The sequence below is a fragment of the Lactuca sativa genome, chromosome 5 (assembly GCF_002870075.4).
Source record: "Lactuca sativa cultivar Salinas chromosome 5, Lsat_Salinas_v11, whole genome shotgun sequence".
In the NCBI taxonomy this organism is placed as follows: Eukaryota; Viridiplantae; Streptophyta; class Magnoliopsida; order Asterales; family Asteraceae; genus Lactuca; species Lactuca sativa.
In genome coordinates, this window is record NC_056627.2 from 13,898,629 (window position 1) to 13,917,882 (window position 19,254).

At 35.7% G+C, this 19,254-nt stretch overlaps 1 protein-coding gene across 1 annotated transcript; it reads left to right on the forward strand.

The window, feature by feature from the left end:
- The first annotated feature begins 224 nt into the window (after positions 1-224).
- Positions 225-5,473, forward strand: LOC128134087 (acetylornithine aminotransferase, chloroplastic/mitochondrial-like). The gene is made up of 5 exons (XM_052771499.1): positions 225-326; positions 1,560-1,613; positions 2,280-2,375; positions 2,432-2,581; positions 5,012-5,473. The coding sequence occupies exons 1-5, from the start codon at positions 225-227 to the stop codon at positions 5,471-5,473; spliced, it is 864 nt and encodes a 287-aa protein (XP_052627459.1).
- The last annotated feature ends 13,781 nt before the right edge of the window (positions 5,474-19,254 follow it).

Here is a 19,254-nt window from a genome sequence, read left to right on the forward strand (position 1 = left end):
ATTTCTATGAAAAAAGGAAATCGTTAAAACAATTTTTTTTTATACATATGAGGTCGTTCGTACTGTATTATTACACTCTTTGACACAGTAGTAATGGACGCACCCCCACGATCACCACCACTCTTGTAACAAATTAATATAAGACAAACAGCCCGGTGCAAGGTGATTTTACATCATTTGAATTGTTTAAAGAAAGCCTAGCGATAGCATTCAGAGCAGCTGACATGAATTCCATCTTCTTTACCGGTGGTAACTTTGCTCGACTTGCAGTGAAGAACAACACCAGGAAAATGGGGGAAACAAAGAACAAATTCCGTGTGTTAATGGTAAGTATTTAGTTCACAGTAAGTATTCAATACATAGGAATATAAAAATGTGGAAAACAGAGAGCCTGTAGTAATGATATCGAGCTCTTTTGTTTGTATAATTCCAATGTTGTTTATTTTTATCGTCGTAGACCTGTAGTAATGATATCGAGCTATTTTCTTTAATGGTCATAGACCCTAGGGGAATTTGATTGCCTTTTCTTATCATTTATCGATCTTTTCAAAATTATTGATCTTATTCTTTAATGTCTATTATCATTTACAAAAGTGCTTTGAAAATGTGGGAAACAGAGCCTCTGTTAACGATATAGATCTATTTTGTTTATATAGTTCCAATGTGTATCGTCTAGACCCTAGGTAATTAGATTGCTTCTTCTTATCTTCTTTATCATTTATAAATTTGTGGGAAGTGCTTCGATCCCTTCAAAACGACTGATATTTAAGGATGAGTTTTTAACAATAATGGGGAAGTTGAAAAAAATATTTACCATTTTAATGTCCTTTCAAAAATATTTAGCAAAATGGTATTTTTCTCATTTTCTTTACTTTTTAGTTTTCTTTTTCAGTTTTTTTTTATTTTATTTTAAATATCTTATTTTTTTCTCTTTTATTCACCTTTTTATTGTTTTTTATATATTTTTTTCTAAATGACAGCTTTTATTTTAGCTTTCTAACATTTTTTATTGTTTTTTTTAATAACAGTTTTTTTTAATCTTTTTTTTTTTGTTTTTTTTCCTTTTTTTTTTAATATTTGTTTTTCTTATACAACCTTTTTACCATCAAAATTTTGCCATCAAAAATTAAAAATACAATATATTTTAAGGCGCAAAAACTCCAACATTCACATATAATATTTGTAACGTAAAAAAACAAACAAAACCTCAACATTGTTTGTTAAAAAAACACCACAAAATAAACTCCAATATTGTTTATTACAAAAGAAAAAAACATCACAATTAGCTTGAATTTGAACCGGTAACAAATCCTTACCAGTAAAAAAAAGAGAAAATAACCAAAACAAATACTATAAAAATATTTTTATAAAGTATCTTGGCATAGACGGACATTATTTTAGATTATGTCCCAGTTGCCTACAAATTCCACAAAGATTGACATATCTTCTTTATTTAATATACATACCGAAAACGATGTCTGTCTATGCCAAGGTAGTTTAAAAAAATATTTTTATGGTATTTGTTGTGGTTATTTCATTTTTTTTTATTTTTTTTACAGGTAAAAATTTGTAACCGATTCAAATTCAAGCTAATTGTGATGTTTTTTCTTTTTGTAATAAACAATGTTGGAGCTTATTTTGTGGTGTTTTTTTTTTGTAATAAACTATGTTGAGATTTTGTTTGTTTTTTTTTTACCTTAAAAATATTATATGTGAATGTTGGAGTTTTTGCACCTTAAATGATATTGTATTTTTAATTTTTTATGGCGAAAATTTGATGATAAAAAGGTTGTATAATAAAAACATATATTAAAAAAACAGAAAAAAAAAAAAAGATTAAAAAAACTGTAATTTAAAAAAAACAGTAAAAAAGTAAAAGAAAAAAAAACTAAAATAAAAGCTGTCATTTAAAATATATATATATATATATATATATATATATATATATATATATATATATATATATATATATATATATATATATATATATATATAAACCATAAAAAGGTGGAATAAAAAAGAAAAAAAGATATTTAAAATTTAAAAAAAAAACTAAAAGAAAACTAAAAAGTAAAGAAAATGAGAAAAAAAACCATTTTGGTAAATATTTTTGAATGGACACTAAAATGGTAAATATTTTTTTCAACTACTCCATTATGCTCAAAAACTCATTTAAGGCTTAAACCCTTGTTTTTCATGTATAAATGAGTGTGAAGTGCTTCGAAACATTCAAAAGGTTATTTTCTTTATATTTATGGCTCCTACCAAAAAAATTTCAGGGAAAAGCGAAGGCAGAACTCGATTTCACGTACTCCGGAGGATTTCCTCGTTTTAAGCAATCCTTCGTTTCTTCCGATCCTATATCAGAAAGCCAGGTGAGCTTTTATCTAATTATGCTAGCTATCTTGGTCATAAGTTTTTTTGATTGCAGGATCTCTTTAAGGATATGATCTCAAGTGCATCGTTTGCAAGAGGGGGGATGTTGTACAACTCCCCTTTGTCGGATGAAGCAATGATGTTTACTGGAGCTTGCTCAAGGTTACTCAGGTTCCCTTCACCCCCACAGCTGTCTGCAACATATGTGTCCCTGTCGATCATGTAACATCCCAATTTTCAAGCCCACAAATTTCATTTTTAAATAAGTTATTACATAAGACCATCAGTGTAAAAACATTCATAGTAATATCTCGTGTCAAACCAAAGTGTCAGTAATCAAAACATATTATCATAAAACCATATCAGAGTGTAATCCCAAAGATCTCATGTGCGGAAAACATAGTGTGATGCGCTGCGATCAAGCTGGATCCCTTCCTTTCAACATGGAGTACCTGAAACCAAAACTGAAAACTGTAAGCACGAAGCTTAGTGAGTTCCCCAGATACCACATACCATACAACACAACTGATCCATACATGCCATACATAGCCAAGAGCCATAGATATAACATATCCATAATCAAGTAAGGTGCTATATGCCAAAAATAGTCTTGCTAAGGTGCTATGTGCCAAACATAGTCTTGCCATTATGCCACGGGCCGCACGTGGTCTTCTTAGTCAAGCCTGGGGCCACTCCCTGGGTCTTACAGACAAGTGCCAAGGGCCACCCCCGGGTCTTTCGTGCAAGTGTCACAAAGACAACTATACATACTACTCTATTAGGCTAATCAAAAGATAGTGTGCCAGGAGCCACCTCCTGGTCTTTCAGGTATAATAGCATACAGTGCGCTAGGAGCCACCTCCTGGTCCTTCATACATATTGCCTAGGGCTAACCCCCGGGTCTTCCTACCATACATAATAACATACCGTGTGCCAGGAGTCGCCTCCTGGTCTTTCATGCATAATGCCTAGGGCTAACCCCCGGGTCTTCCTATCATACATAAACTAAATGGGTCGGCATTGGTGCCTTAGACCCATACAAACAGTGAGGAGACTCACCTGGTACTGTTGAACTTGTTGGTAACCCCTCTGGTCGCTGTCTGACAACTCTCTCTAAACTGCTGCTCCACTAGCTCCCCGAGCTACCAATATCAATATAGCACTTAGTCTAACTGTCCTCCGAAAGTCAACTAAGTCCATTCTGGTCAAAGTCAAAGTCCTGATCAAAGTCAACGTTCCAGGTCAACCCTAGTCGCCGAGTCTACCTACTAACTTGCCGAGTTCATACGCTCAGAATCCTTTCATTCATGACTCGACTCGCCGAGTCAGCTCCTGACTCGCCAAGTCTACCGATTTCCGAGTCCTGTCCAGTCCAACTTACTGAGTCCCCACTAAACTCACTGATCCGAGTCTTAACTCGAAGGGTTTGAGGTTTTGCAACTTGACTCGCCGAGTCTAAGAACAGACTCGCCAAGTCCAAGGCAATCTTCAACAGACTCGCCGACTTGTTCATCCAACTCGTCGAGTTCATCTTCATCTTCATCCTACTCGCTGAGTCCACTCGAAGGACTCGCCGAGTCTATTCAGTCCTAAATATATTCAGAGGCTTTTGAGTCATGCATGGACTCCAAACTATAGATCCATTCTTCTAAAGCCCATTTCTCATGTAAAGTGGAAAACTTTACGTGCAACTAAGGAGATTTAGGCTCAAAACACTATAATCTAGGGTTTAAGACAAGGAGGCTCTACAATCAACACAAATGCAGTTACTTTATGCTTCTCTAGGCCAAGATATGCTTAGATCTGCAGTAGCAACTTCAGATCCGGGCTTTTAACTCGAATTGGTTCTTAAACATGGCATAAAAGCCCCAAAACTCATAACCAAGGTAGATCTAGATGAAGAAGGGTGAAAGTAACGAATTAATACCTTCAATAACTCTGAAAGGTGACCCAAACTCTAGATTTAGAGCCAATCCTTGAAGCCCCAGTGATTCCTTCCTTCCTTCTTCCTTCAAATCACCCACAAATGGCAAGAGACTTGAATATGCAACAATGGAGGCTGAGGGTTTCGTAATCTGGATAAGAGAGGCTATAAGGAACCCTAATGGAGAGAATAAGATGCTTAAATAGTGCACAAAGTCCTGGATTTAGGGTTTCCCTCTTCAAACCGGACTCGTCGAGTCCTCTTTTCCGACTCGCCGAGTCGGTTACTAAATCGATCCCCCGGATCCTGCTCCGACTCGTGGAGTTCCTCCCTAGACTCGACGAGTTGACTAATGACTTAGAGCTTTTCATTTCTTTCTTGGTCTTTTTGTAACTGGGTGTTACAGATCAACATCCCTAACTCAAGTCCACCCCCAATTCAAATTGAGGAGTTAATTAACCGAGTTGACGAAGGAGAGTTTCAGATTGTGTTCCTAGAACCCTTACAGGGACTGGGTGGCATATATAGGTTTCAACAAAAAGACTTGATCGATTTGAGGAGTGCTTGTAACAATTCCAAGACACTTCTTGTGATGGATTAGGTATATTTATGTTTCTATTAAACTATATAAGCATATACAAATATAAAAAAAAAAAAAAAAAAAAAAAAAAAAAAAAAAAAAAACTGACGATATATACTTTGATAATCCAGGTTCAATGTGGGTTAGGGTGTAGCGGATCTCTATGGGCACATACAACATTAGGTGTTGAACCGGATGCTATGCTCATTGGCTTTGGAGACGACATTGGGATTAGCGTCATTGTTGTCAACGACTTACTTGCTGACTACATTCATTTTTATCAGCCGGATAAACAATTCATGCCCACACCACGTTGTCTGGATGCCTCGAAGTTGCTTAACATGGTATCCCAACAGGAATACCTGAACAAGGTCGAGAGAAGTGGGAACTATTTGATGGGGTCGTTAACCAAGAACTTGGAAATGCATCATCAGGTTGTGGGCATAAGATCAGTTGGTCTTGTTGCTACTATTCAGCTGAAGGTGAATGCGCATTCACTGATCATTGCATGTCAACAGCTGGGACTTCAATTGGACTTTGGGGGAATACCCAACAGCATTCGGATGATGCCACCTGCTGAGGTAACTGACTAACAAATTGATGAAGCTGTTACAATACTCCAGAAATCCATGATAGTGGTAAGCTACTAGGATGCTTGATTTTGTTTGATCTTGTGGTTTGAGATACATTTGACTCTTTATTTCTGATCATGCAAGTTACTTTTTATCTAATATGGGTTACCATATTGAGGTTGAGTCCAAAGTGGAAACTTTGAGTGTTTATTGGAGTTGGTTTTTTTCTTTTGTATTCAAGTTGGTGCTAAATTTCTATGGTTTAATTTTCATTTTATGAATGTGCTAATGGCCTAAAGCCTAATTATGGGAAATACAAATTATTCACATATTTAACCATGTAGTCCTCGTCATGAGGATTATAGGAAATGATCCAATTTTAACTTCATACCGAAATAATCATAAATTACAAAATATATCATCTCCAATTTTAAAACATATAATCTCTAGTTTAAACCCAACGTTATTTAAATGTTTTGTCTACTCTTAAATTCCAAATATTTATTATATATTCATTGCTTGTAAACTTTTATGTTTCAACGAGTTTTGTTTAACTTTTTGTTACATCTTAATAAAAAAAAACCAAATGTTTTCTTGAAGTTTCCGATTTGTTCATCCGATTGTGGATATATACTTTTTATTTGACAAAATGCTAGTCTGAATCAAAATTTATTCGGTCTAAGATGCCCAAAAAATGGCCACAGATGTCTAAACATATTTTAATATACAACAATAGTACATCGCCGATTTAAACGTATTTTAAATTAATTAAAAAGAAATTTCATTGTCAAAAATAGAATGATGTTTTAGCTAGCTAAAAAGCAAACCCAACTACTAAGGTATGAAAAAACCGTTGTCAATTCAAATCAAAAACTACCATAGTGAAAAACATTTGGTATGGAATACTCAATTGGCCTCTTTTCATGTATAAGTTTAAGTCATTAAACGTATTAAAAGTTAAAATAATTAATATTTTTTATAGCTTTTTCCTTGACGGACGCTTAAGTCAATTAAAATGTGTTTGTTTTTTGCATATAAAAATAACATATAATGTTCTTGCTTCAGTCAAAGTTACCATAATCTTAAACATACGCTTAATTGGGGCTTTCTGGAGGAAAAAACAGCTCTTAATTTGGTTTGTGGAACACATTTGCATCTTTTATATATGGGAAATTTCTTATAACTTTTTTATAGCTAAAATTCTGAAAATGTGAGCGTTATATTTAGAACCATGTTTCATAGGGACAGTTAAACAAAAGCAAATAGGGACATGTAAACCTTCGCATATTATCTTTTGGCTTAAATGATTAAAAAGTAAATATATGACTTTTCAGCCCGCTAGGAAAATGGATCATGGCCCAATTCGCCGAAGGAGATGCATCATAATCAACTATTATGAGGTCATTTTCAATATTATTTCAACACAAGCTGCATATATGGTTATAAAGTTTATTATGAAAAAAAATATATTTATATATAACATCGATATATATTGGTAAAAAAGTTTATTAATAATTTTTTCTTTAAAACTAATACCTACAGTATAACATATATTTTTTTTTATAAACTCACAGTGGAATAGATAGATACAGAGGAAGTTTTTACATCATTTTCTTTTATCGGGTACACAAAATAGTGAAATACACCCTATATTGAAGAACACATATAGTAAATTGAATTGGTAGACAAAATTTCGAAGTATGAAAATACAGACAATATATTTGATAATTAAGTTGTGATGTTCAAGAGCAACTAAGAAGTTGAGCCTTGACATACAAAACACTACAACCGACGAAGAAACCGGTAGCGACGGTGGATAGTCGTGGAATCAATGACTTACCAAGAGGCCGCCAGACAAATAAAAGTGTCAAGAAATGGACTCGATTAGACACCGGAGTAAATTTTTTGAAAATAAAGTAATCTAACAACTTGATTTGACAACGAAGAGAATTTTCTGAACATAAAGTAATCTAACAAAAAGGTATTTAGGTTTTTTTGATGGATGGTTTTCGGTTAGTAGAGATACTTATAGATTTTTCAAAATTTTCAATATCCCTCGCAAGAATCCGATAACGAATTTCAGAAACTGTAGTTTGTCTTTAAACGTGTTTCTCGTTTGTATTTGCCCCCATGAAGCTTGGATTTCAATTCAACCTTCTTTGTAAAGTGATGTTCCTATTAAAAATCTCAACAAAAATCAAACTTTAGTTTTGAAATCGATTTCGAAATTGATGGTAAACGCTGACTTTTATGGTCAAAATTATCATTTTGTATCAATTTTGATGAATTTCATTAGGCTTCAAGATTAATAAATGTATATATGGTTCTCTTTTACGAACATGGGATGCTAAAATCGAATATTTTTACCACAACAATCAAAAAGTATCTATAAATTAGAAATCTTTCTGTATGAAATAGCATAAAAATCATAGTTATTGAGTTTTTGTGCTTATTTCAGTGTTAATAAGAAAATACGAAAAAAAATGTAAAAAAATATAGTATAATTGACAAAATAAAGATAGAATATTGCTTTTTTTAATGATTGGGGTAACTGCAAAAAATAACATTTTACTTTCAAGTACGTTGACATATATGAAGCTATTTTTGAATTTGCATCATACTTGAAACTATGTTGCTATTAAAATTGTTATTTTCAGCAATGATGTTTTTTTTAACTTGTTTTGACACCATATCAGATATTACATAAGTTTTTTTTAGTCAAAAAAGTTTCCAAAAAAAATTATACATCGAATGCAAATTGGTATTTCTAATGTCCCAAAAATCATTCATAAACCATACGCCATACAAAACATTGTCTCTAACACATAGTCATAAAAATCGGAGTATCCAAAAACATCTCTTAACATAAATTCATTATGATATGTACAATCTCGCATTCGCCTTGCCCCATCATCTGATGTATCTGAAACCATGAAATCAACATCTGTAAGACAAAATTTGTTAATTCCCCCCAAATACCCCACAAAGCAAAATACATACAATGCACGCAAACAAGGCCTACAACACAAGGTTGGACCGTCACCGAGCCTTCAGCTAAAAACCGGACTGCTCTCGAGCCTACATAATAAGTTGGACCAATTCCTTGGGCCTAAAGTATTACTGGATCTCCCCCTTTTGCCTACAATATCAACTAGACCGCCTGAGTATCTTGGCCTTCAACACAAAACAGGGCCGCCTCAATCAAACCACAATATGTCGGCATATGCATATAAACAAATAACCAACTAGCACATGAAATCTTACAAATCTACCAAGCTAATAGATCTTTATAACATAGCAACATCCTATACACAAGGATACATAACAAAATCTAGTATGCCGACATTGGTGTCTTCGACCCATGAGTACAATGAAGAAAACTCACCTCAAAGCCCAAAAGATAGCTGAACTGATCACTGCTGCAAATACCGGCTCTACAGGTCACATATACATCAAACAAGGACCAAGTCTCAATCCACTATTCAAAATACCCTAAAAGACCTAAAGTCAAACTTGGTCAAAGTCAACGGTCATTGTCAACTTTCTATTGACATATGCACATAAACAAATAACCAACTACCACATGCCATACGCATAATCACATATAAACATATCGTGGGCCCGCCCCTTTATCAAGCCCCGCCCGACATCAAACAATGTCCGCCATCAAGCCCCGCCCGGCATCGGACAGAGTCCGATATCGGGGGTCAGGCTTTGTTATTTATTTACTTATGTTACTTAATTTCAAACGGAATGCTATAATTCTTCCCCACTTAAATTAGATTTCGTCCTCGAAATCATTCCTTACCATTCTTGACACACCCAACAACTTGAGCAATACGACCACAACCCCGAGCATACCATAGTCTTCCCAGGTCAACCAAAACCAACCCTCACAGGGCTCTACAACCTGAAGGTGAATGAATTCCTTCCAACATAATCACATTTACTCATTCTGAAATCTGAAATATCGAGATGGTATGACTCCCTGACTAACGCCCATACTGAACCAAAGTTGAATCCATCCCATAAATTTCCTAACTGACTACTCAGCTTCTGATATAAGGGATTTGCTGTTGGAAACATAATCACCGATAAACTATCCTTGCAGATCACTTATACCTGATAAGAGACTCAGATAATCCTTCGAGTAGAAGACCCATCTCTGCAACGGTTAGACTCAGATGAGAGCTGCACAACAGGGTCAAATCAATTACTCTGAGATTATTTAGTCCAATTGCAAGTGACTTGGAACTTTCGATCAACAAGCTACTACACACACATGAATCCCCAAGTTACTACTATTTCCCGAAGCATCACGTTGCCTCCTATCTTCTTTCCAAAGGCAACCGAGACCTTCCTAGTCCCCAACTTATTTGGAATACTGAATTCTTGCCCAGTTGTTGAGCCAAGAGTAACCTCACAGTCTCCCCACGCGACTTCCGAGGAGGACTTCGGCTATTGAAATCTTCCCCAACCATATTGCCACTCATGGCTCCATTATTCATTTTGATCTTCCCCGTCATAACGGTCTGACTACCTGTCGCCATCGAATCTAATACGAAAAGTGAATGCTACCAGAACCATCATAGTCTTACATCGTGCTTGGTCTCCAACGACCTTCCGTTTCTCGAATCCGACCATACTGTGGCCTACTCACATTCGTGCGGAAGACTCGCCCTGGCCTAAATCATCTGAAGGAATCTATGAGTGAATCACCAATATGTCATATTCTCACTATCGAATAGGGGTCGATGAATGCTATGGACCACCCCGCAGTCTTATACTACTCCCATACTAACTGACCACTAGTGAATGCTACGGGTCACCCTATAGTATTACTATACCACTATACTAACGGAGAACTAACGAATGCTACGGGCCACCCCCGCAGTCTTACAACGTTTCTACTCTATCTTCCAATTAGTTAATGCTACAGGCCACCCTGCAGTCTTACCACATTCCCCACGCTATCTGGTCGTTGATGAATGTTACGGCTATCCCGCAGTCTTATAAAAACTTTCATGCTATCTGTGAAACATCCCAAAAATACCACCCAAAATTTTTTATTTGAAAAAATAATTAAAACCATAATATACAAATGTCATATAACAAACCACGAAGCATGTGTGTCAAAATATCATATCAAGATAGATCTAATCAAAAACCGTGTCAAATATGTCAAAATATCAGAGTGAACTCCCAAGCTAACTGAAACTGTGGTGTGTGCCATGTCATCATCCCAAGCTTTTTCCCTTACTAGCGGAAGTACCTGAAACAAAACTGAAACTGTAAGCACGAAGCTTAGTGAGCTCCCCCCCAAACTACCACATACCATACAATAACACATAAAGCACATATTGGGCCTTGCCCACTGCATCGGACCGAAGTCCAGAAATTGCATCGGACCGAAGTCTAGAAACTGCATCGTACCGAAGTCCGAAAACTACCCAGGGCCTCGCCCTCTGCATCGGACCGAAGTCCGGAAACTACATCGGACCGAAGTCCGGAACTAACCAGGGCCTTGCCCTCTGCATCGGATCGAAGTCCGGAAATTGCATCAGACCGAAGTAGTAACACCTCTTTCCTGGTATGCCTTTTTATTCAAACTATCTTGTGTTTTTCTCTGGGACTCGATGAGTTGGAGGATCAACTCGTCGAGTAGGGGCGTTTCGCATGGACATTTTAAGTGATCGAATCGACGAGTCAGGAGACTGACTCAGCGAGTAGGTGTTGGACGAGTGAAACCCAAAATATGAGGGTTTGCTCCCTATATAAACGCCTTAACTCAGCCTCCCTTGTCCCTAACACTCTCCTAGATGTAAGTCCCCAAAAATGTCTGTGTATCAATCAGATCCGTTTGATGGTGCGGAATCCAAATCAAACGGATGATGCCAGATCACAATAAGAAGAAAAGGAGAAGAAGAAGAAGAAGATGAATCTTGTATGTATTGATATGAATGAAGATCCGGATACAAGTTTTCACACACACTAACACACACACACACACACACTCTTTTCTCTCTCTCTAGAACACCTTCAAATGCACACACTTAATCTCCTCTAGTGTTCATCAATCGTTCCTCACTCCCCTCACCCCTATATATACACACGGGAAACATGGGCCGTAAACAGGGTTTACGGTCGTAAACCTGTTTACGGCCGTAAACACCTATATGATATTACATAAAAATACAATTTCCTAGAAAAACAAAGTATAAACCATATTTTTGACCCAACAATCTCCCCCTTGGTTTATAGCTTTCTTTTCTTTTCTTAAATGACCCAACAAGCTCCCCTAAAAAGTAAATGGCTTTTCTTGTTAATCTTCAATGGGAACTTGGCTTTGAACGCACGTCGGGTGAGGAGGCTAGATGTACTGATTCTTGAAAGATAGCGCTTTCAGCTTGAGAATCTTTAGAGAGAACATCAGAGAGAACTAATCTTCGGGATCATCTCAGTAGTGAGTGTAGTGAATCGCTGCAACTGAGTTTCAAGGGTTTCTCCAGGGATAAAATCGAAAAAGTTGAAATTTTGTCTTAACATATCTTGACGACTCTCTTTCATATTTCAACTCCCTCGTAAACTTAAAAAAGAATAACTATTTAAAAGCACAACTAGAACTTAAAAGTCATACTTAAATTTAAAAATGTCCTTTGATTATAAACCTCAAAAATCAACCTTAAAAGTCAAATTTAAAAAGTAAAACTCAAAAGTCAAACATGAAAAGTCAAACCGAAAAGCTAAATTTGAAAATTTAAAAAAAAAAAACCAAAGTTTAAAGTCAAAGGTCAAACTTGGAAGTCAAAGTCAAAATTTAAAGTCAAAAGTTAAAAATAAAAGTAAAAAATTAAAATATAATTTTATTTATTAATTTTAATTTAATTTATATTATTTATTTATTTATTATTATTATTTTTAATTTTGGATGAAAAAAGAATTTAAAATTAAAAGGAATTGAGTTTTAAGGGTTAAAAGGGTTAGGAAATGAAAGTTGGAATCGACAGGGATGGGTTAAGTTCAAAAATTCGAAGTTAGATCACAAGATATTGCCTTGCTGAGTTGGTTAAGTCTGCTGCCTTGTGAACTAGAGGTCCCGGGTTCGAACCCCGGCAACCCCCAAATGCGCTTCTATTTTTACTGAAGCGCTGATGCAAGCTGGCTGCTGACCGAGAACACTTCTGAAGCGGCGACCGCAAACTCCGACGACTCGAACTGGAGACCACAAACTCCGACGACCGTGAACTCTCGGGAACCCTAGCCGCAAACGCGAACCCCGCCGCCGGCCGTGAACTGTTTCCGCCAGTAAGCTCCGGCCGAAACCCTTCAAGATTACGTGAAAAACAACGATTTTTCAACTTTGAAGTTCCAAAACTCGATCAAAAACTCCTTTTTATGAAAAATACGAAGAACAAACCCCCTTTATTTTTGCGAGATCTATCCAAAAACGCAAAAATATTTCGAAAATAAGATCAAACGTGCAAGTTTCCCTGCATGTGGCTCGTCCGTGCTTTTCTATTCCGCTTTGCCGCCTATTATATTAATATAGTCCCGTTCGGTCTGCCTTTATTCATCTATACCAGCTGCCACGCACGAGCCCATAGAAAGGATTTCAGCGCCCCTCTCTAGATAAGAAGCAGAACGCGCCATCACCTACAGCCCTTTCCTCTGCCGGGGACTTCCACGAAATGAAAACGGGCGGCATCGCCGTATGCTCCACTTTTTTTGCCCTGGTTTATATCCTGGAGTACTCCTATGGCCGATCTATCACCCAACCTACTTAAACAACCTAAAGGCTTGGTCCCGTCCCGTTTGGAGAATGACCCCTTATGGCACGGCTTAGTCAGTTATTCTTGCAGTTCAGATAAGATTCGGACCGCCACTTCTCTGAAAACATGGTTCTTGCCCCCCTCTCTCCTCCCCCCTTTGAGCTCGTCCATTCGTTGGGTGATCCCTGCTGCCTTGAAAGCCTATTCCGATGGCGAGCAGTTACGATGGCTCCTTCCTAAATAAGTTATCTAAAAGTCAGTCTTTCTTTTTGTTTTCAACGATCTAGTGCTTGGTCCTTCACCTTTATGAGTAGGACTGACTCCCTTACATAGGTCTTATGTTCAGTACTTCGTATCAGGTTCTATCTATGGGACCTTAACGATAATTTTTTTGTTGTTTCTGAAAAAACCTAAGAGGTCCGTGATTGACCCTGTATTCAGCACATGAGTTAGCGTTACTGTGTATTTAGTGGAAGCAGATAGTTAGGGACTGACCTGGTACCACTTTGAGTTACTGCCCCGAAGTACTAGACCAGCTCCTGTTGAAGAATAAGGCTTTTGAGCTGCCTGAGCATTGAATTTGGAACACAGGCCAAACGAAGTCGTACTGAGGACCCTAAGTAGTACTGTCAAAACATCCGTACGTACAACATCCCCTTTCAAATTGCTGGACCTGTAGCTTGAAGACGAGGGGCGGTGTGGTGTAAGGGTTATGGCGAGTCAAGCAATGATCGGAGAGGGAAGCTTATAGGCTAGCTAGGTTTTCTTTTTCACTGGCTTATGGTCTAAGGGTACCCTTTCCGCCTAACCATTGTTTAGAAAGTAAAAACAAGAATTCTTAAATTGTTTAGACTCAACTTTGTTCTTCGATTTCACTTTGTCTTCGTTTAGTCCAGTTCAAAGTTTAGTGCAGCCATAAGACAATGGCATTTTCTTAGCTAAAGGTAGATCAGAAAACGAAAACTTTTACAAAAGCCCGTATTTCGCGACTGTAACAAATGCTTATCCGGTGCAAATCATTTATCCTACGCACGACGTCCATGACTAGGACAAAAAAAGACGAATGGAATCCTTGGCTTTTGCCTCTATGGCCATCCAACCCTCTCAAGAAGACCATTAGTTAGAGTACTTTCTTTCTTTGTAGTTATCAGGCATGTGAAGATACAATCAACTTAGAAGGAAAGTTGTTGTTGCTCAACTTTAGAGCACCATCTCACCATGTCATAAGCTTTCCAGATGTCAGTCCAGTGCCAATTCAAAAGAAATGCTCTTGGCCGATTAGTTGGCTTAAAACGGCCGATATGAGCTGAGATCAAATAATGCCCCAAAATAGAGTTTACGGCCCAAGAACTCGGTGTTTACGGCCGTAAGCTTGGACCGTAAACACCAATTATTCAGATTCCAAACGAAACAATAAAACCTTTTGACTGATACAACTTGGCTCTGATACCAATTGTAAGTCCCTAATTTGCCCGTGTATCAGTCAGATCCGTTTGATGGTGCGGAATCCCGATCAAACGGATGATGTCAGATCAAATAGAAGAGAAGGAGAAGAAGAATAATATGAATCTGTAGTGGTGTTGATTATGATGGCATGTGCGGAATTAGAAAGATCTAGTGATTCATCATACAAATTCAAGAACACAAGGAGTAAATAATTCTCTGTAAGCTCTTATTAGATCTAGAAAGATTATACAAATGGGTCTTGTATACAATCAATCTCTCTAGTCTAACACTCCAAAATGGAATCTTTTCATAATGGGAGTCACTCACTTCCTATTTATAGGAAAGACTCAACCCATTTACACATACAAAGAGGAAAGCCTAAAACATTACATCCAAGCATGACTTTGCACCCTAACAGAATCTTTGTATATATTGATATGAACTATGATCCGAATACAAAAGATTCACACACACATAAAAGCTCCTGTTTCTCTCTGGCCGTAATCTCTCTAGTGTTCATCAATCATTACTCCTCACCCTAACACCTCTATTTATACTTGAATATGGGCCGGACACACATGGGCCGTAAATGAGTTTACGGCCGTAAGGTGTTTACGGCCGTAAACTCAGCCGTAAACTAGACCATAAAATCATAAACTATTACACAAAAATATAATTGCCCAGAAAAGTAAAGTATAAACCATATTTTGACCCAACAAATTCTTTAATATGTTTTTTATATTTTAAAAAATTTATTGTTGGTAATTTATAATTTAATCTATTTCATTATTGGTATCACAAAATTCAATTAGTTTGATTTTGTTCTTATTGCTTCTCCGAAGACTAAAGAAGAAATTATGACAAATATATTTTTACCAAGGGGTCGACGAAATCACAATTTTGATGGTTTTTGTATTTTTTTTTCAAGATTAAATATAAAAAAGATTTAAAAATATTGTACAGAGATTATGCGTATTGTAGATTTTAATATTGTTGGTATGGGGTTGAGGAGTTCTCAGTTTTTGAAAAACCAAATATAAAAACTCTTCAAATGTTTCGTCATGTATTTTTTTTCAAGATTAGTCAAATTAGATATTAAGATTAGATATTAACAAGAAGTCATAGAAATATAGATTTTACTTAATTTTATGCTGGGTTGTAAGAAACTTTTATTTCTATGAAAAAAGGAAATCGTTAAAACAAATTTTTTTTTTATACGTATGAGGTCGTTCGTACTGTATTATTACACTCTTTGACACAGCAGTAATGGACGCACCACCACGATCACCACCACTCTTGTAACAAATTAATATAAGACAAACAGCCCGGTGCAAGGTGATTTTACATCATTTGAATTGTTTAAAGAAAGCCTAGTGATAGCATTCAGAGCAGCTGACATGAATTCCATCTTCTTCACCAGCGGTAACTTTGCTCGACTTGCAGTGAAGAACAACACCAGGAAAATGGGGGAAACAAAGAACAAATTCCGTGTGTTAATGGTAAGTATTTAGTTCACAGTAAGTATTCAATACATAGGAATATAAAAATGTGGAAAACAGAGAGCCTATAGTAATGATATCGAGCTCTTTTGTTTGTATAATTCCAATGCTGTTTATTTTTATCGTCGTAGACCTGTAGTAATGATATCGAGCTATTTTCTTTAATGGTCATAGACCCTAGGGGAATTTGATTGCCTTTTCTTATCATTTATCGATCTTTTCAAAATTACTCATCTTATTCTTTAATGTATATTATCATTTACAAAAGTGCTTTGAAAATGTGAAAAATAGAGCCTCTGTTAACGATATAGATCTATTTTATTTATATAGTTCCAATGTGTATTGTCTAGACCCTTGGTAATTTGATTGCTTCTTCTTATCTTCTTTATCATTTATAAATCTGTGGGAAGTGCTTCGATCCCTTCAAAACTACTGATATTTAAGGCTTAAACCCTTGTCAACGACTTACTTGCTGACTACATTCATTTTTATCAGCCGGATAAACAATTCATGACCACACCACGTTGTCTGGATGCCTCGAAGTTGCTTAACATGGTATCCCAACAGGAATACCTGAACAAGGTCGAGAGAAGTGGGAACTATTTGATGGGGTCGTTAACCAAGAACTTGGGAGTGCATCATCAGGTTGTGGGCATAAGATCAGTTGGTCTTGTTGCTACTATTCAGCTGAAGGTGAATGCGCATCCACTGATCATTTCATGTCAACAGTTGGGACTTCAATTGGACTTTGGGGGAATACCCAACACCATTCGGATCATGCCACCTTGTGCTAAATTTTTGTGTTTTAATTTTCATTTTATGAATGTGCTAATGGCCTAACACCTAATTATGGGAAATACAAATTATTCACATACTTAACCATGTAGTCCTGGTCATGAGGATTATAGGAAATGATCCAATTTTAACTTCATACCGAAATAACCATAAACTACAAAATATATCAATACCAAAATAACCATAAATTACAAAATATATCATCTCCAATTTTAAAACATATGATGTCTACTTTAAACCCAACGTTTTTTAAATGTTTTGTCTCTTAAATCCCAAATGTGCATTATATATTGATTGCTTGTAATCTTTTATTTTTCAACGATTTTCGTTAAAGTTTTTGTTGCATTTTAATTTAAAAAAACACGAAATGTTTTCTTCAAGTTTCCGATTTGGTCATCCGATTGTGGATATATACTTTTTATTTGACAAAAAGCTTAGTCTAAATCAAAAAAATTTCGATCTAAGATGCCCTATATCGGAAAAAATGAAAAACTTTTGTAGAATCAAAAAATGGCCATAGATGTGTAAATTTCGGTCATTTTTATGATTATCCTTCAATTTTTATCAACATTTGCAAAGTTATATTTGTATAATAATATACAATAATACATGGCCGATTTAAATGTATTTTAAGTCCGGGTAAAAAACCTTTATAATTAATTAAAAGGAAATTTCATTGTCAAAAAATAGAATAATGTTTTAGCTAGCTAAGTAGCTAACCTAGCTACTGAGGTATGAAAAAACCATTGTCAAACCAAATCAAAAACTACAATAGTCAAAATTCGGAAAATGTGAATGTTATATTTAGAAACATGTTTCATATGGACAGTTAAACAAAAGCAAATAGGGAGATGTAAACCTTCGCAATATTATCTTTTGGCTTAAATGATTAGAAAGTGAACATATGACTTTTCAGCCAGCTAGGAGACTGGATCATGGCCCAATTCGCCGTAGGAGATGCATCATAATCAATTATTATAAGGTCATTTTCAATATTATTTCAACACAAGCTGCATGTTTTAAATACTAGGTTATAATAAGAATGATACACGGTTGAAAATAAAATATTTAAATAAAAAAACACTTTACTTAATCATAATATTAAATGGTTAGAAAGTTTATTATGAAAAGAATATATATATATATATATATATATATATATATATATATATATATATATATATATATAGGTAAAGAAGTTTATAAATAATTTTTTTTCTGTAAAACTAATACCTAATATATATATATATATATATATATATATATATATATATATATATATATATATATATATATATATATATATATATATATATATATATGTTGGGATTATTATGTTGCGTCATGGGCTCGGTCCTTAGCCCAGTTTTGATTGCTGGTATTGGGCCTGTCCAACCGTGCATGTTTTGTTCTAGGGTTTAGTATATAAGTTGCATGCATGCAGTCTTTGCAATTAACGCTTTTAATTATTTTCTCATTGAGTTTTTGTAAACTCTAGCTCGCCTCTACAATGGAAGTTCTTTATCGAGCTCTGTTGAGGCGTGACTTTATTTGAATCATAAGCACATCTTTGATTCCATTCTGTGTTCATATCATTACTATATTTGTATTGTTTAATTTTCATATTCTTACCTGTGATCTAATCGATCTAAGATTTATTCTCATCAGTTGGTATCAGGGCAGGAGACTGTGTAATTCATACACGTCTCTTTTGTCGAAGAAGTTATTAGGGTTTTTAATTCCGCTTTGATTGATATTAATTGAGCCGTCATTTCATATTGACGTATCTCATTAATCGTTGATCTAACCCTAACGATATATTACAAGTCTGATCTTAAACAGGTAATCGATCAAAAGTCATTACAATGTCCATGGATGATTCTCAAACCAATCTAATCAACATCTCCAACAGTATTGGTTCTACGACAAGGATTCCAATCTTGTATACTCAAGATTATGAAGTTTGGACGCATCACTTTGAAGATTATGTGATTGGATCGGAGGATAATGGGTACTTGATCTGGGAAGCGATCACTGTTGGCCCATTTGCTCACTCAAGCACCTCAAAGATTGTCAAAACTCAGAAGGAGTACAATCAACTTGTTAACGATGTCAAAGATATTCCTCAAGATGAGAATGAAAAGTTTCAATGCAACATCAAGGCCTTGAGGATGATTAGGTTTGTTTTGCAGTCAGATACGTTTCGTTTGGTAAGTTCTTGTGCTACTGCTAAAGAGATTTGGACAGATTAAAAGAATTGTATTCCACTGATAAAGATCTGGAACATTCAATT